At 52.4% G+C, this 15,383-nt stretch overlaps 1 protein-coding gene across 3 annotated transcripts in view; it reads right to left on the bottom strand.

Annotated features, from left to right (window-relative positions):
- LOC128686100 (solute carrier family 12 member 8) overlaps positions 1-15,383 on the bottom strand; it is a 110,411-nt gene that overhangs the window by 80,821 nt on the left and 14,207 nt on the right. For all 3 annotated transcript variants that reach the window (XM_053772768.2, XM_053772769.2, XM_053772770.2), the window contains exon 2: positions 8,854-10,486. In XM_053772768.2, the coding sequence (XP_053628743.1) occupies positions 8,854-9,006 (153 nt within the window). In that variant the 5' untranslated portion in view covers positions 9,007-10,486. The remainder of the gene's footprint in view (positions 1-8,853; positions 10,487-15,383) is intronic.

Here is a 15,383-nt window from a genome sequence, read left to right as displayed (position 1 = left end):
CACTCTCTCCATCATGCTCCCCAGTCAGGTCCTCCACTCTCTCCATCGTGCTCCTCAGTCAGGTCCTCCACTCTCCATCATGCTCCTCAGTCAGGTCCTCCACTCTCCATCATGCTTCTCAGTCAGGTCCTCCACGCTCTCCATCATACTCTTCTGTCAGGTCCTCCACTCTTTCCATCATGCTCCTCAGTCAGTTCCTCCACGCTGTCCATCTTGCTCTTCTGTCAGGTAATCCACTCTCTCCATCATGCTCCTCAGTCAGGTCCTCCACGCTCTCCATCATGCTCTTCTGTCAGGTCCTCCACTCTCTCCATCGTGCTCCTCAGGTCCTCCACGCTCTCCATCGTGCTCTTCTGTCAGGTCCTCCACTCTCTCCATCATGCTCCTCAATCAGGTCCTCCACACTCTCCATCATGCTCCCCAGTCAGGTCCTCCACTCTCTCCATCATGCTCCCCAGTCAGGTCCTCTACTCTCTCCATCATGCTCCCCAGTCAGGTCCACAACTCTCCATCATGCTCCATCATGCCTCTCCATCATGCTCCACTCTCAGGTCCTCCACGCTCTTCATCATGCTCCACAGTCAGGTCTTCCACTCTCCATCATGCTCCTCAGTCAGGTCCTCCACTCTCCATCATGCTCCACTGTCAGGTCCTCCACGCCCTCAATCATGCTCTTCAGCCAGGTCTTCAACTCTCTCCATCATGCTCCTCAGGCAGGTCCTCCACTCTCTCCATCATGCTCCTCAGTCAGGTCCTCTATGATCTCCACAATGATCCTCAGTCTGGTCCTCCACTCTCCATCATGCTCCTCAGTCAGGTCCTCCACGCCCTCCATCATGCTCCTCAGTCAGATCCTCCACACTGTCGATCATGCTCTTCGGTCAGGTTCCACTCTCTACATCATGCTCCTCAGTCAGGTCCTCCACACTCTCCATCATGCTCCTCAGTCAGGTCCTTTATTCTCCAAAATGCTCCTCAGTCAGGTCCTCAACTCTCCATCATGTTCCTCAGTCAGGTCTTTCACTCTCCATCATGCTCCTCAGTCAGGTCCTCCACTTTCTCCATCATGCTCCTCAGTCAGGTCTTCCACTCTCTCCATCATGCTCCTCAATCAGGTCCTTAACGCTCTCCATGATGCTCCTCAGTGAGGTCCTCCACACTCTCCATCATACTCCTCAGTCAGGTCCTTTATTCTCCAAAATGCTCCTCAGTCAGGTCCTCCACGCTCTCAATCATGATCCTCAGTCAAGTCCTCCACTCTTCATCATGCTCCTCAGTCAGGTCCTCAACGCTCTCCAGCATGCTTCTCAGTCAGGTCCTCCACACTCTCCATCATGCTCCTCAGTCAGGTCTTCCGCTCTCCATCATGCTCCTCAGTCAGGTCCTCAACTCATCATGCTCCTCAGTCAGGTTTTCCGCGCTCTCCATCATGCTCCGCACTCAGGTCCTCCACTCTCTCCATCATGCTCCCAAGTCAGGTCCTCCACTCTCTCCATCGTGCTCCTCAGTCAGGTCCTCCACTCTCCATCATGCTCCTCAGTCAGGTCCTCCACTCTCCATCATGCTTCTCAGTCAGGTCCTCCACGCTCTCCATCATACTCTTCTGTCAGGTCCTCCACTCTTTCCATCATGCTCCTCAGTCAGTTCCTCCACGCTGTCCATCTTGCTCTTCTGTCAGGTAATCCACTCTCTCCATCATGCTCCTCAGTCAGGTCCTCCACGCTCTCCATCATGCTCTTCGGTCAGGTCCTCCACTCTCTCCATCATGCTCCTCAGGTCCTCCACGCTCTCCATCGTGCTCTTCTGTCAGGTCCTCCACTCTCTCCATCATGCTCCTCAATCAGGTCCTCCACACTCTCCATCATGCTCCCCAGTCAGGTCCTCCACTCTCTCCATCATGCTCCCCAGTCAGGTCCTCTACTCTCTCCATCATGCTCCCCAGTCAGGTCCTCAACTCTCCATCATGCTCCACTCTCAGGTCCTCCACGCTCTTCATCATGCTCCACAGTCAGGTCTTCCACTCTCCATTATGCTCCTCAGTCAGGTCCTCCACTCTCCATCATGCTCCACTGTCAAGTCCTCCACGCCCTCAATCATGCTCTTCAGCCAGGTCTTCAACTCTCTCCATCATGCTCCTCAGGCAGGTCCTCCACTCTCTCCATCATGCTCCTCAGTCAGGTCCTCTATGATCTCCACAATGATCCTCAGTCTGGTCCTCCACTCTCCATCATGCTCCTCAGTCAGGTCCTCCACGCCTTCCATCATGCTCCTCAGTCAGATCCTCCACACTGTCGATCATGCTCTTCAGTCAGGTTCCACTCTCTACATCATGCTCCTCAGTCAGGTCCTCCACACTCTCCATCATGCCCTTTAGTCAGGTCCTCCATTCTCCATCATGCTCCTCAGTCAGGTCCTCCACACACTCCGTCATGCTCCTCAGTCAGGTCCTCAACTCTCCATCATGTTCCTCAGTCAGGTCTTCCACTCTCCATCATGCTCCTCAGTCAGGTCCTCCACTTTCTCCATCATGCTCCTCAGTCAGGTCTTCCACTCTCTCCATCAATCAGGTCCTTCACGCTCTCCATCATGCTCCTCAGTCAGGTCCTCCACACTCTCCATCATGCTCCTCAGTCAGGTCCTTTATTCTCCAAAATGCTCCTCAGTCAGGTCCTCCACGCTCTCAATCATGATCCTCAGTCAAGTCCTCCACTCTTCATCATGCTCCTCAGTCAGGTCCTCAACGCTCTCCAGCATGCTTCTCAGTCAGGTCCTCCACACTCTCCATCATGCTCCTCAGTCAGGTCTTCCGCTCTCCATCATGCTCCTCAGTAAGGTCCTCAACTCATCATGCTCCTCAGTCAGGTTTTCCGCGCTCTCCATCATGCTCCGCACTCAGGTCCTCCACTCTCTCCATCATGCTCCCCAGTCAGGTCCTCCACTCTCTCCATTGTGCTCCTCAGTCAGGTCCTCCACTCTCCATCATGCTCCTCAGTCAGGTCCTCCACTCTCCATCATGCTCCTCAGTCAGGTCCTCCACTCTCCATCATGCTTCTCAGTCAGGTCCTCCACGCTCTCCATCATACTCTTCTGTCAGGTCCTCCACTCTTTCCATCATGCTCCTCAGTCAGTTCCTCCACGCTGTCCATCTTGCTCTTCTGTCAGGTAATCCACTCTCTCCATCATGCTCCTCAGTCAGGTCCTCCACGCTCTCCATCATGCTCTTCTGTCAGGTCCTCCACTCTCTCCATCATGCTCCTCAATCAGGTCCTCCACTCTCCATCATGCCCCCCAGTCAGGTCCTCCACTCTCTCCATCATGCTCCTCAGGCCCTCCACGCTCTCCATCGTGCTCTTCTGTCAGGTCCTCCACTCTCTCCATCATGCTCCTCAATCAGGTCCTCCACTCTCTCCATCATGCTCCCCAGTCAGGTCCTCCACTCTCCATCATGCTCCCCAGTCAGGTCCTCCACTCTCTCCATCATGCTCCCCAGTCAGGTCCTCAACTCTCCATCATGCTCCACTCTCAGGTCCTCCACGCTCTTCATCATGCTCCACAGTCAGGTCTTCCACTCTCCATCATGCTCCTCAGTCAGGTCCTCCACTCTCCATCATGATCCACTGTCAGGTCCTCCACGCCCTCAATCATGCTCTTCAGCCAGGTCTTCAACTCTCTCCATCATGCTCCTCAGGCAGGTCCTCCACTCTCTCCATCATGCTCCTCAGTCAGGTCCTCTATGATCTCCACAATGATCCTCAGTCAGGTCCTCCACTCTCCATCATGCTCCTCAGTCAGGTCCTCCACGCCCTCCATCATGCTCCTCAGTCAAGTCCTCCATGCTCTCCATCATGCTCTTCAGTCAGGTCCTCCACGCCCTCCATCATGCTCCTCAGTCAGGTCCTCCACGCTCTCCATCATGCTCCTCAATCAGGTCCTCCACTCTCTCCATCATGCTCCTCAGTCAGGTCCTCAATTCTCCATCATGCTCCTCTGTCAGGTCCTCCAGTCTCTCCATCATGCTCCTCAGGCAGATCCTCCACTCTCTCCATCATGCTCCTCAGTCAGGTCCTCCACTCTCCATCATGCCCCTCAATCAGGTCCTCCACTCTCCATCATGCTCCTCAGTCAGGTCCTCCACGCCCTCCATCATGTTCCTCAGTCAGGTCCTCCATGCTCTCCATCATGATCTTCAGTCAGGTCCTCCACTCTCTCCATCATGCTCCTCAGTCAGGTCCCCCACGCTCCCCATCATGCTCTTCTGTCAGGTCCTCTACTCTCTCCATCATGCTCCTCTATCAGGTCCTCCACTCTCCATCATGCTCCTCAGTCAGGTCCTCCAGGCTCTCCATCATACTCTTCTGTCAGGTCCTCCACTCTTTTCATCATGCTCCTCAGTCAGTTCCTCCACGCTGTCCATCTTGCTCTTCTGTCAGGTAATCCACTCTCTCCATCATGCTCCTCAGTCAGGTCCTCCACGCTCTCCATCATGCTCTTCTGTCAGGTCCTCCACTCTCTCCATCATGCTCCTCAATCAGGTCCTCCACTCTCCATCATGCCCCCCAGTCAGGTCCTCCACTCTCTCCATCATGCTCCTCAGGTCCTCCACGCTCTCCATCGTGCTCTTCTGTCAGGTCCTCCACTCTCTCCATCATGCTCCTCAATCAGGTCCTCCACTCTCTCCATCATGCTCCCCAGTCAGGTCCTCCACTCTCCATCATGCTCCCCAGTCAGGTCCTCCACTCTCTCCATCATGCTCCCCAGTCAGGTCCTCAACTCTCCATCATGCTCCACTCTCAGGTCCTCCACGCTCTTCATCATGCTCCACAGTCAGGTCTTCCACTCTCCATCATGCTCCTCAGTCAGGTCCTCCACTCTCCATCATGATCCACTGTCAGGTCCTCCACGCCCTCAATCATGCTCTTCAGCCAGGTCTTCAACTCTCTCCATCATGCTCCTCAGGCAGGTCCGCCACTCTCTCCATCATGCTCCTCAGTCAGGTCCTCTATGATCTCCACAATGATCCTCAGTCAGGTCCTCCACTCTCCATCATGCTCCTCAGTCAGGTCCTCCACGCCCTCCATCATGCTCCTCAGTCAGGTCCTCCATGCTCTCCATCATGCTCTTCAGTCAGGTCCTCCACGCCCTCCATCATGCTCCTCAGTCAGGTCCTCCACGCTCTCCATCATGCTCCTCAATCAGGTCCTCCACTCTCTCCATCATGCTCCTCAGTCAGGTCCTCAATTCTCCATCATGCTCCTCTGTCAGGTCCTCCAGTCTCTCCATCATGCTCCTCAGGCAGATCCTCCACTCTCTCCATCATGCTCCTCAGTCAGGTCCTCCACTCTCCATCATGCCCCTCAATCAGGTCCTCCACTCTCCATCATGCTCCTCAGTCAGGTCCTCCACGCCCTCCATCATGTTCCTCAGTCAGGTCCTCCATGCTCTCCATCATGCTCTTCGGTCAGGTCCTCGACGCCCTCAATCATGCTCCTCAGTCAGGTCCTCCATGCTCTCCATCATGATCTTCAGTCAGGTCCTCCACTCTCTCCATCATGCTCCTCAGTCAAGTCCCCCACGCTCCCCATCATGCTCTTCTGTCAGGTCCTCTACTCTCTCCATCATGCTCCTCTATCAGGTCCTCCACTCTCCATCATGCTCCTCAGTCAGGTCCTCAATTCTCAATCATGCTCCTCTGTCAGTTCCTCCACTCTCTCCATCATGCTCCTCAGTCAGGTCCTCCATGCTCTCCATCATGATCTTCAGTCAGGTCCTCCACTCTCTCCATCATGCTCCTCAGTCAGGTCCTCCAGGCTCTCCATCATACTCTTCTGTCAGGTCCTCCACTCTTTCCATCATGCTCCTCAGTCAGTTCCTCCACGCTGTCCATCTTGCTCTTCTGTCAGGTAATCCACTCTCTCCATCATGCTCCTCAGTCAGGTCCTCCACGCTCTCCATCATGCTCTTCTGTCAGGTCCTCCACTCTCTCCATCATGCTCCTCAATCAGGTCCTCCACTCTCCATCATGCCCCCCAGTCAGGTCCTCCACTCTCTCCATCATGCTCCTCAGGTCCTCCACGCTCTCCATCGTGCTCTTCTGTCAGGTCCTCCACTCTCTCCATCATGCTCCTCAATCAGGTCCTCCACTCTCTCCATCATGCTCCCCAGTCAGGTCCTCCACTCTCCATCATGCTCCCCAGTCAGGTCCTCCACTCTCTCCATCATGCTCCCCAGTCAGGTCCTCAACTCTCCATCATGCTCCACTCTCAGGTCCTCCACGCTCTTCATCATGCTCCACAGTCAGGTCTTCCACTCTCCATCATGCTCCTCAGTCAGGTCCTCCACTCTCCATCATGATCCACTGTCAGGTCCTCCACGCCCTCAATCATGCTCTTCAGCCAGGTCTTCAACTCTCTATATCATGCTCCTCCGGCAGGTCCTCCACTCTCTCCATCATGCTCCTCAGTCAGGTCCTCTATGATCTCCACAATGATCCTCAGTCAGGTCCTCCACTCTCCATCATGCTCCTCAGTCAGGTCCTCCACGCCCTCCATCATGCTCCTCAGTCAGGTCCTCCATGCTCTCCATCATGCTCTTCAGTCAGGTCCTCCACGCCCTCCATCATGCTCCTCAGTCAGGTCCTCCACGCTCTCCATCATGCTCCTCAATCAGGTCCTCCACTCTCTCCATCATGCTCCTCAGTCAGGTCCTCAATTCTCCATCATGCTCCTCTGTCAGGTCCTCCAGTCTCTCCATCATGCTCCTCAGGCAGATCCTCCACTCTCTCCATCATGCTCCTCAGTCAGGTCCTCCACTCTCCATCATGCCCCTCAATCAGGTCCTCCACTCTCCATCATGCTCCTCAGTCAGGTCCTCCACGCCCTCCATCATGTTCCTCAGTCAGGTCCTACATGCTCTCCATCATGCTCTTCGGTCAGGTCCTCGACGCCCTCAATCATGCTCCTCAGTCAGGTCCTCCATGCTCTCCATCATGATCTTCAGTCAGGTCCTCCACTCTCTCCATCATGCTCCTCAGTCAGGTCCCCCACGCTCCCCATCATGCTCTTCTGTCAGGTCCTCTACTCTCTCCATCATGCTCCTCTATCAGGTCCTCCACTCTCCATCATGCTCCTCAGTCAGGTCCTCAATTCTCCATCATGCTCCTCTGTCAGTTCCTCCACTCTCTCCATCATGCTCCACAGTCAGGTCCTCCACTCTCCATCATGCCCCTCAATCAGGTCCTCCACTCTCCATCATGCTCCTCAGTCAGGTCTTCCACGCCCTCCATCATGTTCTTCAGTCAGTTCCTCCACTCTCTCCATCATGTTCCTCAGTCAGGTCCTCCACTCTGTCCATCATGCTCCTCAGTCAGGTCCTCTATGCTCTCCATCATGATCCTCAGTCAGGTCCTCCACTCTCCACCATGCTCCTCAATCAGGTCCTCCACGCCATCCATCATGCTCCTCACTCAGGTCTTCCACGCTCTCCATTATGCTCTTTAGTCAGGTCCTCCACGCTCTCCATCATGCTCCTCAGTCAGATCCTCCACACTCTCCCTCATGCTCCTCAGTCAGGTCCTCCACTCTCTCCATCATGCTCCTCAGTCAGATCCTCCACACTCTTCTATCATGCTCTTCAGTCAGGTCCTCCACGCTGTCCATCATGCTCCTCAGTCAGGTCCTCCACACTCTCCATCATGCCCCTTAGTCAGGTCCTCCACTCTCCATCATGGTCCTCAGTCAGGTCCTCCACACACTCCATCATGCTCCTCAGTCAGGTCCTCCACTCTCCATCATGCTCCTCAGTCAGGTCTTCCACTCTCCATCATGCTCCTCAGTCAGGTCCTCCTGTTTCTCCATCATGCTCCTCAGTCAGGTCCTCCACGCTCTCCATCATGCTCCCCAATCAGGTCCTTTATTCTCCAAAATGCTCCTCAGTCAGGTCCTCCACGCTCTCAATCATGTTCCTCAGTCAAGTCCTCCACTCTCCATCATGCTCCTCAGCTAGGTCCTCAATGCTCTCCATCATGCTTCTCAGTCAGGTCCTCCACACTCTCCATCATGCTCCTCAGTCAGGTCCTCCACGCTCTCCATCATGCTCCTCAGTCAGGTCCTCCACGCTCTCCATCATGCTCCTCAGTCAGGTTTTCCGCTCTCCATCATGCTCCTCAGTCAGATCCTCAACTCTCTCCATCATGCTCCCCAGTCAGGTCCTCCACTCTCTCCATCGAGCTTCTGTCAGGTCCTCCACGCTTTCCATCATGCTCCTCAGTCAGGTTCTCCACTCTCCATCATGCTCTTTAGTCAGGTCCTCCACGGTCTCCATCATGTCCCTCAGTCTTGTCCTTCACTCTCTCCATCATGCTCCTCAGGCAGGTCCTCCAGGCTGTCCATCATGCTCCTCAATCAGGTCCTCCACGCTCTCCTTCATGCCCCTCAGTCAGGTCTTTCACGCTCTCCATCATGCCCTTCACTCAGGTCCTTCTCTCTCTCTCTCATGCCCCTCAGTCAGGTCTTCCACGCTCTTCATCATGCCCCTCAGTCAGGTCCTTCACTCTCTCCATCGTGCCCTTTATTAAAGCCTTATAACTCTTCACATTTTTAACATTCCAAACCTGGCAACAAAACCGGGTCTGTGCACTCACATCTTCCTTTTCCGACTCAAACCCAAAGTTTTTAATTTGTCAGCACAGATTTTTGTCTTTATTACATTCAGAAAAATATGTTAAACCCGTAGGAGTCATTCAATTGTTTGTGTGTTCCTCTCACTTATACAACTGTATGTGTTCCTCTCACTTTTGCAACTTTCACAGTGCCTCTCAGTGCCCTGACCTCTCAGTACTGGTTCTGTCATACTCACCTTCTCCTCAGCGAAGAGTTCAGCGTCTTGTCCTCCATAATAACCTTCCTCTAGCGCCGGGTCCTTCAGTCGGGTGGTTTCTGAAACCTGGTCGGTGTCCGACGCCAGACCGAAGCGACTCCAGTCCACTGTCTTGCTAGACATCTTGACCATTAGACAAGTGTCTTGGACGTGTGTAGTATTATCAACGAGGCTGAAGAACCAAAGTTTTGGTTATACTCCAGCTATACACAGCTTTGTTTCTATTATTTACCGCTATTGTTTATCTGGACTTGGAATTTCTGTTGTTACTACTATCTTAACACTGGTATGTGCAAGGGTTCTCTTTAAAATCCGTCTATCTGGAGCATTAATGTTAAGTACCTCCTACTTGTCGTAAACTGAGACAACCCACCAAGCTTTCTTTTATTGTCTTACGTAATTTCTTTTGTCGTTGCTCTTCATGAATATTCTATTTCTCTCTACAATTAGTTTGAAGTTTAATATTTTTGGATTTATTAACGTGTTATGTAATCAAAGTAGTGTTGCTACATCTTAATGGATTTTGATGTCTGTATTAAGTTGAATGTTAACTATATAACCACAGTGTTAAGCTGACAGTCGTAATACTGTGAATGTTCAACTGAACCTGTGTTTCAAGTCTTTCATGACTTGTATTTCAGATTTATCAAGACCTTTGTTTCAGGTCTTCCAAGACCCACCAGTGAGTGGCCAAGCATACAGATTGCTCTGCAGACGTAAACTGCGCGGACTTTTACAGTTGTTCACCAAGTACTGACACTTCCCAAAACTTTATTCTTCGCAAAAAAATTAAATGTGTTCTAAATTTTTCTGTTGTTGTCAGGGAATTCTGCCTTCGACGCCTGCCAGCGCACGGTAGCCACTTACTTTTTACCAAGTGTTCTTGTGTTATCTTGTGCCTGATAACCCTCCTCACACACACAATGTTACTACATTATTTTCGGTAAAAAGCTGATTACTTCAATAAGATAATGTTGGGAGCCTTATATAATAAAGCACAGACAAGTCTGGCCACTGAGTCTGATATAATAAAGTAAGCACAAGTCTAGAAACAAAGTCTTCAAGCTTAGCTGCAAGATGCCAGACATGTGGTCCTTTTCTTCACTTACTGCATTTATTAAGGAAAATGAATGAGGGTGACAATCACAGATGACCATAACACGGACTGGAACACCAACTACAGTCCAGTCATGGTTATCACACACTTGTCTTCTCTCTGCAGTTATCGTCCAAGCGAACTCATTAAAAATGCAATATATTCATTCTGCTTCATTGTCAGAAATTGTTTTCTCGGGTAACTTGAGGTAGTAGAGGACGATAGTGCAGGGTAGCTGGCGGTGCAGCAGGTGGCTCAAAGTAGTTGGCGATGCAGCAGGTGGTGCAGGGTAACTAGCGGTGCAGCAGGTGGTACAGAGTAATTAGCAGTGCAACAAGTGGTGCAGTGTAGCTGGCTGTGCAGCAGGTAGTGCAGGGTAGCTGGCTGTGCAGCAGGTAGTGCAGGGTAGCTGGCTGTGCAGCAGGTAGTGCAGGGTAGCTGGCGGTGCAGCAGGTGGTGCAGGGTTGCTAGCGGTGCAGCCGTCACGGCCGCCTCCACACCAGCTGGCCAAGACACCTGTAAACAACACTTCACATTGCTTTACTTATGCCTCCACACTTATTATGCTGAGCTGTGTGAGAAGGTTCAGTGTTTTCTCAATGAGTACAAATATGTGTTTATGTATGTGGGTGAGAGGGATTGAGAGAGGTGTCGGTGTGAGAGGGGTTTGAGTGGGGTGTTGGTGTGAGGGGGGTTTGAGTGGGGTGTTGGTGTGAGGGCGGTTTGAGAGGGGTGTTGCTGCAGGTAAAAGGAGTTAGAGAGGGGTGTTGGTGAAGGTGAGGATAGTAGAAGTAGTGACATTACCAGAGAACTGTGACGGTGTGGGCTACTCATAGCTCATAACATTAAACATAAACACAACAAACTCAGTGAAACAAAGATAACATCCTAAATAATACCACGCCAAGTTAAAGTAACCAGTATTAACTAAAAGTCTCAGAAAATTATTGTTTAAAAAGACTGCTAAAATTTCCCAAAGATCCCTCCAGGTACTTCAGTAATTAGAAAAAAATATGAAAACAGAAAGACCTAAACGGAGGGTAAAAAATTTAAATATGTTCCACAGCCACAATCTACTCAAAGGGGAACAGGAGCACCTGCGAACAGGTGGCTATAGATGAGGTGTGTATGCCTCGTCCTCAGTCAACAGATTTGTTTCCAATGACGATTTCTTTGAAGGAGGAGGAGAGTCAAACACGCGGGTCCTGCCAAACTCTGTACAACTTTCTGCCAGTGTGTTGGGCCCACTAGGTACTCTATTTTCCAGGTACATATCTGTCTATATGGCTCGTGAAGTCACTCAGGGAAAAGCCTTATGTAGAGTGGGCTTGCTGCAGTAGCCCCTGCCTCGGCATGGATTTGGCTGCAGCAGCCTTTGCCTCAACAAGGGCTTGCTGCAGCAGCCTTTGCCTCGGTATCCATCTGCTCATTCCCTGAGACACAATCATGATCCAGACAATTAGAGAACTCCACATCCTTGTGCCTCGCCAATCACACCAATAGGAGACACGCTAACCTCTCCAGGATCTTCAGAACCTCGGGGTAGACAGAAATATACAAGGCCGGGACACAAAAAGCACATTTGCGAATTTAAGTATACAGTAAGCTTGTGTAGAAAAGAGGGATGAGAACGGAATTGGAGAAGGCCAGGGAGGTTGAGAGAGGTAATGGTGAAGATCAGGAAGGCTGAGAGGGGAGTTGGTGAAGGCCAGGGAGATCGAGAGGGTTATTGGTGAAGGCCAAGAAAATTGAGACGACTGTTGGTGAACTCCAGGGAGGTTGAGAGAGGGCTGTTGGTGAAGGCCAGGAAGGTTGAGAGGGTTGTTAGTGAAAACCAGGGAGGTTGAGAGGGGTGACAGTGAAGACCACGGAGGTTCAGAGGACTGTTGGTGAAGGCCAGAAAGGTTAAGAGGGGCGTTAGTGAAGACCAAAGAGGATGAGAGGAGTGTTGGTGAAGACCAGGGAGGTTGAGAGGAGTGCTGATGAAGACCAGGGAGATTGAAAGGAGTGTTGGTGAAGACCAGGGAGGATGAGATGGGTGTTAATGAAGACCAGAGAAGTTGAGAGGAGTGTTGGAGAAGATCAAGGAGGTTGAGAGGAGTGTTAAAGACCAGGGAGGTTGAGATGGGTGTTGGTGAAGACCAGGGAGGATGAGACGGGTGTTAATGAAGACCAGAGAGGTTGAGAGGAGTGTTGGAGAAGATCAAGGAGGTTGAGAAGAGTGTTAAAGACCAGGGAGGTTGAGAGGGGTGTTGGTGAAGACCAGGGAGGTTAAGAGGGGTGTTGATAAAGACCAGGGAGGTTGAGAGGGGTGTTGGTGGAAACCAGAGGGGTTGAGAGGGGTGTTGGTGAAACCCAGGGAGGTTGAGAGGGGTGTTGGTGAAGACCAGAGAGGTTGAGAGGAGTGTTGGAGAAGATCAAAAAGACTCAGGGGGGGTGTTGCTGAAGACCAAAGAGGTTCAGAGGGGTGTTGGTGAAGAGCAAGGAGGTTGAGAGGGCTGTTGGTGAAAACCAGAGAGGTTGAGAGGGGTGTTGATGAAGACCAGGGAGGTTGAGAGACGTGTTGGTGAAGACCAGGGAGGTTGAGACGGGTGTTTGTGAAGACCAGGGAGGATGAGAGGGGTGTTGATGAAGACCAGGGAGGTTGAGAGGAGTGTTGGTGAAGACCAGGGAGGTTGAGACGGGTGTTAGTGATGACCAGGGAGGTTGAGAGGGGTGTTGGTGATGACCAGGGAGGTTGAGAGGGGTGTTGGTGAAGATCAGGGAGGTTGAGAGGAGTGTCGGTGAAGACCAGATAGGTTGAGAAAAGTGTTGGTGAAGACCAGGGAGGCTGAGAGGGGTGTTGGTGAAGACCAGGGAGGTTGAGAGGGGTGTTGGTGAAGACCAGGGAGGTTGAGAGGGGTGTTGATGAAGACCAGTGAGGTAGAGAGGGGTGTTGGTGAAGACCAGGGAGGTTGAGAGGGGTTTTGGTGAAGACCAAGGAGGTTGAGAGGGGTGTTGATGAAGACCAGTGAGGTTGAGAGGCGTGTTGGTGAAGACCAGGGAGGTTGAGAGGGGTATTGACGAAGACCAGGGAGGTTTAGAGAGGTGTTGTTGAAGACCAGCGAGGTTGAGAGGGGTGCTGGTGAAGACCAGGGAGGTTGAGAGGGGTGTTAGTGATGACCAGGGAGGTTGAGAGGGGTGTTCGTGAAGACCAGGGAGGTTGAGAGGGGAGTTAGTGATGACCAGGGAGGTTGAGAGGGGTGTTAATGATGACCAGGGAGGTTGAGAGAGGTGTTAGTGATGACCAGGGAGGTTGAGAGGGGTGTTGGTGATGATCAGGGAGGTTGAGAGGGGTGTTGGCGAAGACCAGGGAGGTGGAGAGGGGTGTTGGTGATGACCAGGGAGGTTGAGAGGGGTGTTAGTGATGACAAGAGGGGTTGAGAGGGGTGTTCGTGATGACCAGGGAGGTTGAGAGGGGTGTTGGTAAAGACCAGGGAGGTTGAGAGGGGTGTTGGTGAAGACCAGGGAGGTTGAGAGGGGTGTTGGTGAAGACCAGGGAGGTTGAGAGGGGTGTTGGTAAACACCAGGGAGGTTGAGAGGGGTGTTGGTGAAGACCAGGGAGGTTGAGAGGGGTGTTGTTGAAGACCAGGGAGGTTGAGAGAGGTGTTGATGAAGACCAGTGAGGTTGAGAGGGGTGTTGGTGAAGACCAGGGAGGTTGAGAGGGGTCTTGATGAAGACCAGTGAGGTTGAGAGGGGTGTTGGTGAAGACCAGGGAGGTTGAGAGGGGTGTTGGTGAAGACCAGGGATGTTGAGAGGGGTGTTGATGAAGACCAGGGAGGTTAAGAGGGGTGTTGATGAAGACCAAGGAGGTTGAGAGGGGTGTTGGTGAAGACCAGGGAGGTTGAGAGGGGTGTTAGTGATGACCAGGGAAGTTGAGAGGGGTGTTGGTGAAGACCAGGGAGGTTGAGAGGGATGTTAGTGATGACCAGGGAGGTTGAGAGGGGTGTTAGTGATGACCAGGGAGGTTGAGAGGGGTGTTAGTGATGACCAGGGAGGTTGAGAGGGGTGTTGGTGATGACCAGGGAGGTTGAGAGGGGTGTTAGTGATGACCAGGGAGGTTGAGAGGGGTGTTGGTGATGACCAGGGAGGTTGAGAGGGGTGTTAGTGATGACCAGGGAGGCTGAGAGGGGTGTTGGTGATGACCAGGGAGGTTGAGAGGGGTGTTGAAGATCAGGGAGGTTGAGAGGAGTGTCAGTGAAGACCAGGGAGGTTGAGTGGAGTGTTGGTGAAGACCAGGGAGGTTGAGAGAGGTGTTAATGAAGACCAGGGAGGTTGAGAGGAGTGTTGGTGAAGACCAGGGAGGCTGAGAGGGGTGTTGGTGAAGTCCAGGGAGGTTGAGAGGGGTGTTGGTGAAGACCAGGGAGGTTGAGAGGGGTGTTGATGAAGACCAGTGAGGTTGAGAGGGGTGTTGGTGAAGACCAGGGAGGTTGAGAGGGGTGTTGATGAAGACCAGGGAGGTTGAGAGGGGTGTTGGTAAACACCAGGGAGGTTGAGAGGGGTGTTGGTGAAGAACAGGGAGGTTGAGAGGGGTGTTGGTGAAGACCAGGGAGGTTGAGAGAGGTGTTGATGAAGACCAGTGAGGTTGAGAGAAGTGTTGGTGAAGACCAGGGAGGTTGAGAGGGGTGTTGGTGAAGACCAGGGAGGTTGAGATGGGTGTTGATGAAGACCAGTGAATTTGAGAGGGGTGTTGGTGAAGACCAGGGAGGGTGAGAAGGGTGTTGGTGAAGACCAGGGAGGTTGAGAGGGGTGTTGATGAAGACCAGGGAGGTTAAGAGGGGTGATGATGAAGACCAAGGAGGTTGAGACGGGTGTTGTTGAAGACCAGGGAGGTTGAGAGGGGTGTTAGTGATGACCAGGGAAGTTGAGAGGGGTGTTGGTGAAGACCAGGGAGGTTGAGAGGGGTGTTAGTGATGACCAGGGAGGTTGAGAGGGGTGTTAGTGATGACCAGGGAGGTTGAAAGGGGTGTTAGTGATGACCATGGAGGTTGAGAGGGGTGTTGGGGATGACCAAGGAGGTTGAGAGGGGTGTTAGTGATGACCAGGGAGGTTGAGAGGGGTGTTGGTGATGACCAGGGAGGTTGAGAGGGGTGTTAGTGATGACCAGGGAGGTTGAGAGGGGTGTTGGTGATGACCAGGGAGGTTGAGAGGGGTGTTGGTGAAGATCAGGGAGGTTGAGAGGAGTGTCGGTGAAGACCAGGGAGGTTGAGAAAGGTGTTGGTGAAGACCAGGCAGGTTGAAAGGGGTGTTGGTGAAGACCAGGGAGGTTGAGAGGGGTGTTGGTGAAGACCAGGGAGGTTGAGAGGGGTGTTGATGAAGACCAGTGAGGTTGAGAGGGATGTTGGTGAAGACAAGGGAGGTTGAGAGGGGTGT

The sequence above is a fragment of the Cherax quadricarinatus genome, chromosome 9 (genome assembly GCF_038502225.1).
Source record: "Cherax quadricarinatus isolate ZL_2023a chromosome 9, ASM3850222v1, whole genome shotgun sequence".
Lineage (NCBI taxonomy): Eukaryota > Metazoa > Arthropoda > Malacostraca > Decapoda > Parastacidae > Cherax > Cherax quadricarinatus.
The sequence above is the reverse complement of the archived record's forward strand: the minus strand, read 5'-3'. Positions and strand labels throughout refer to the sequence as shown.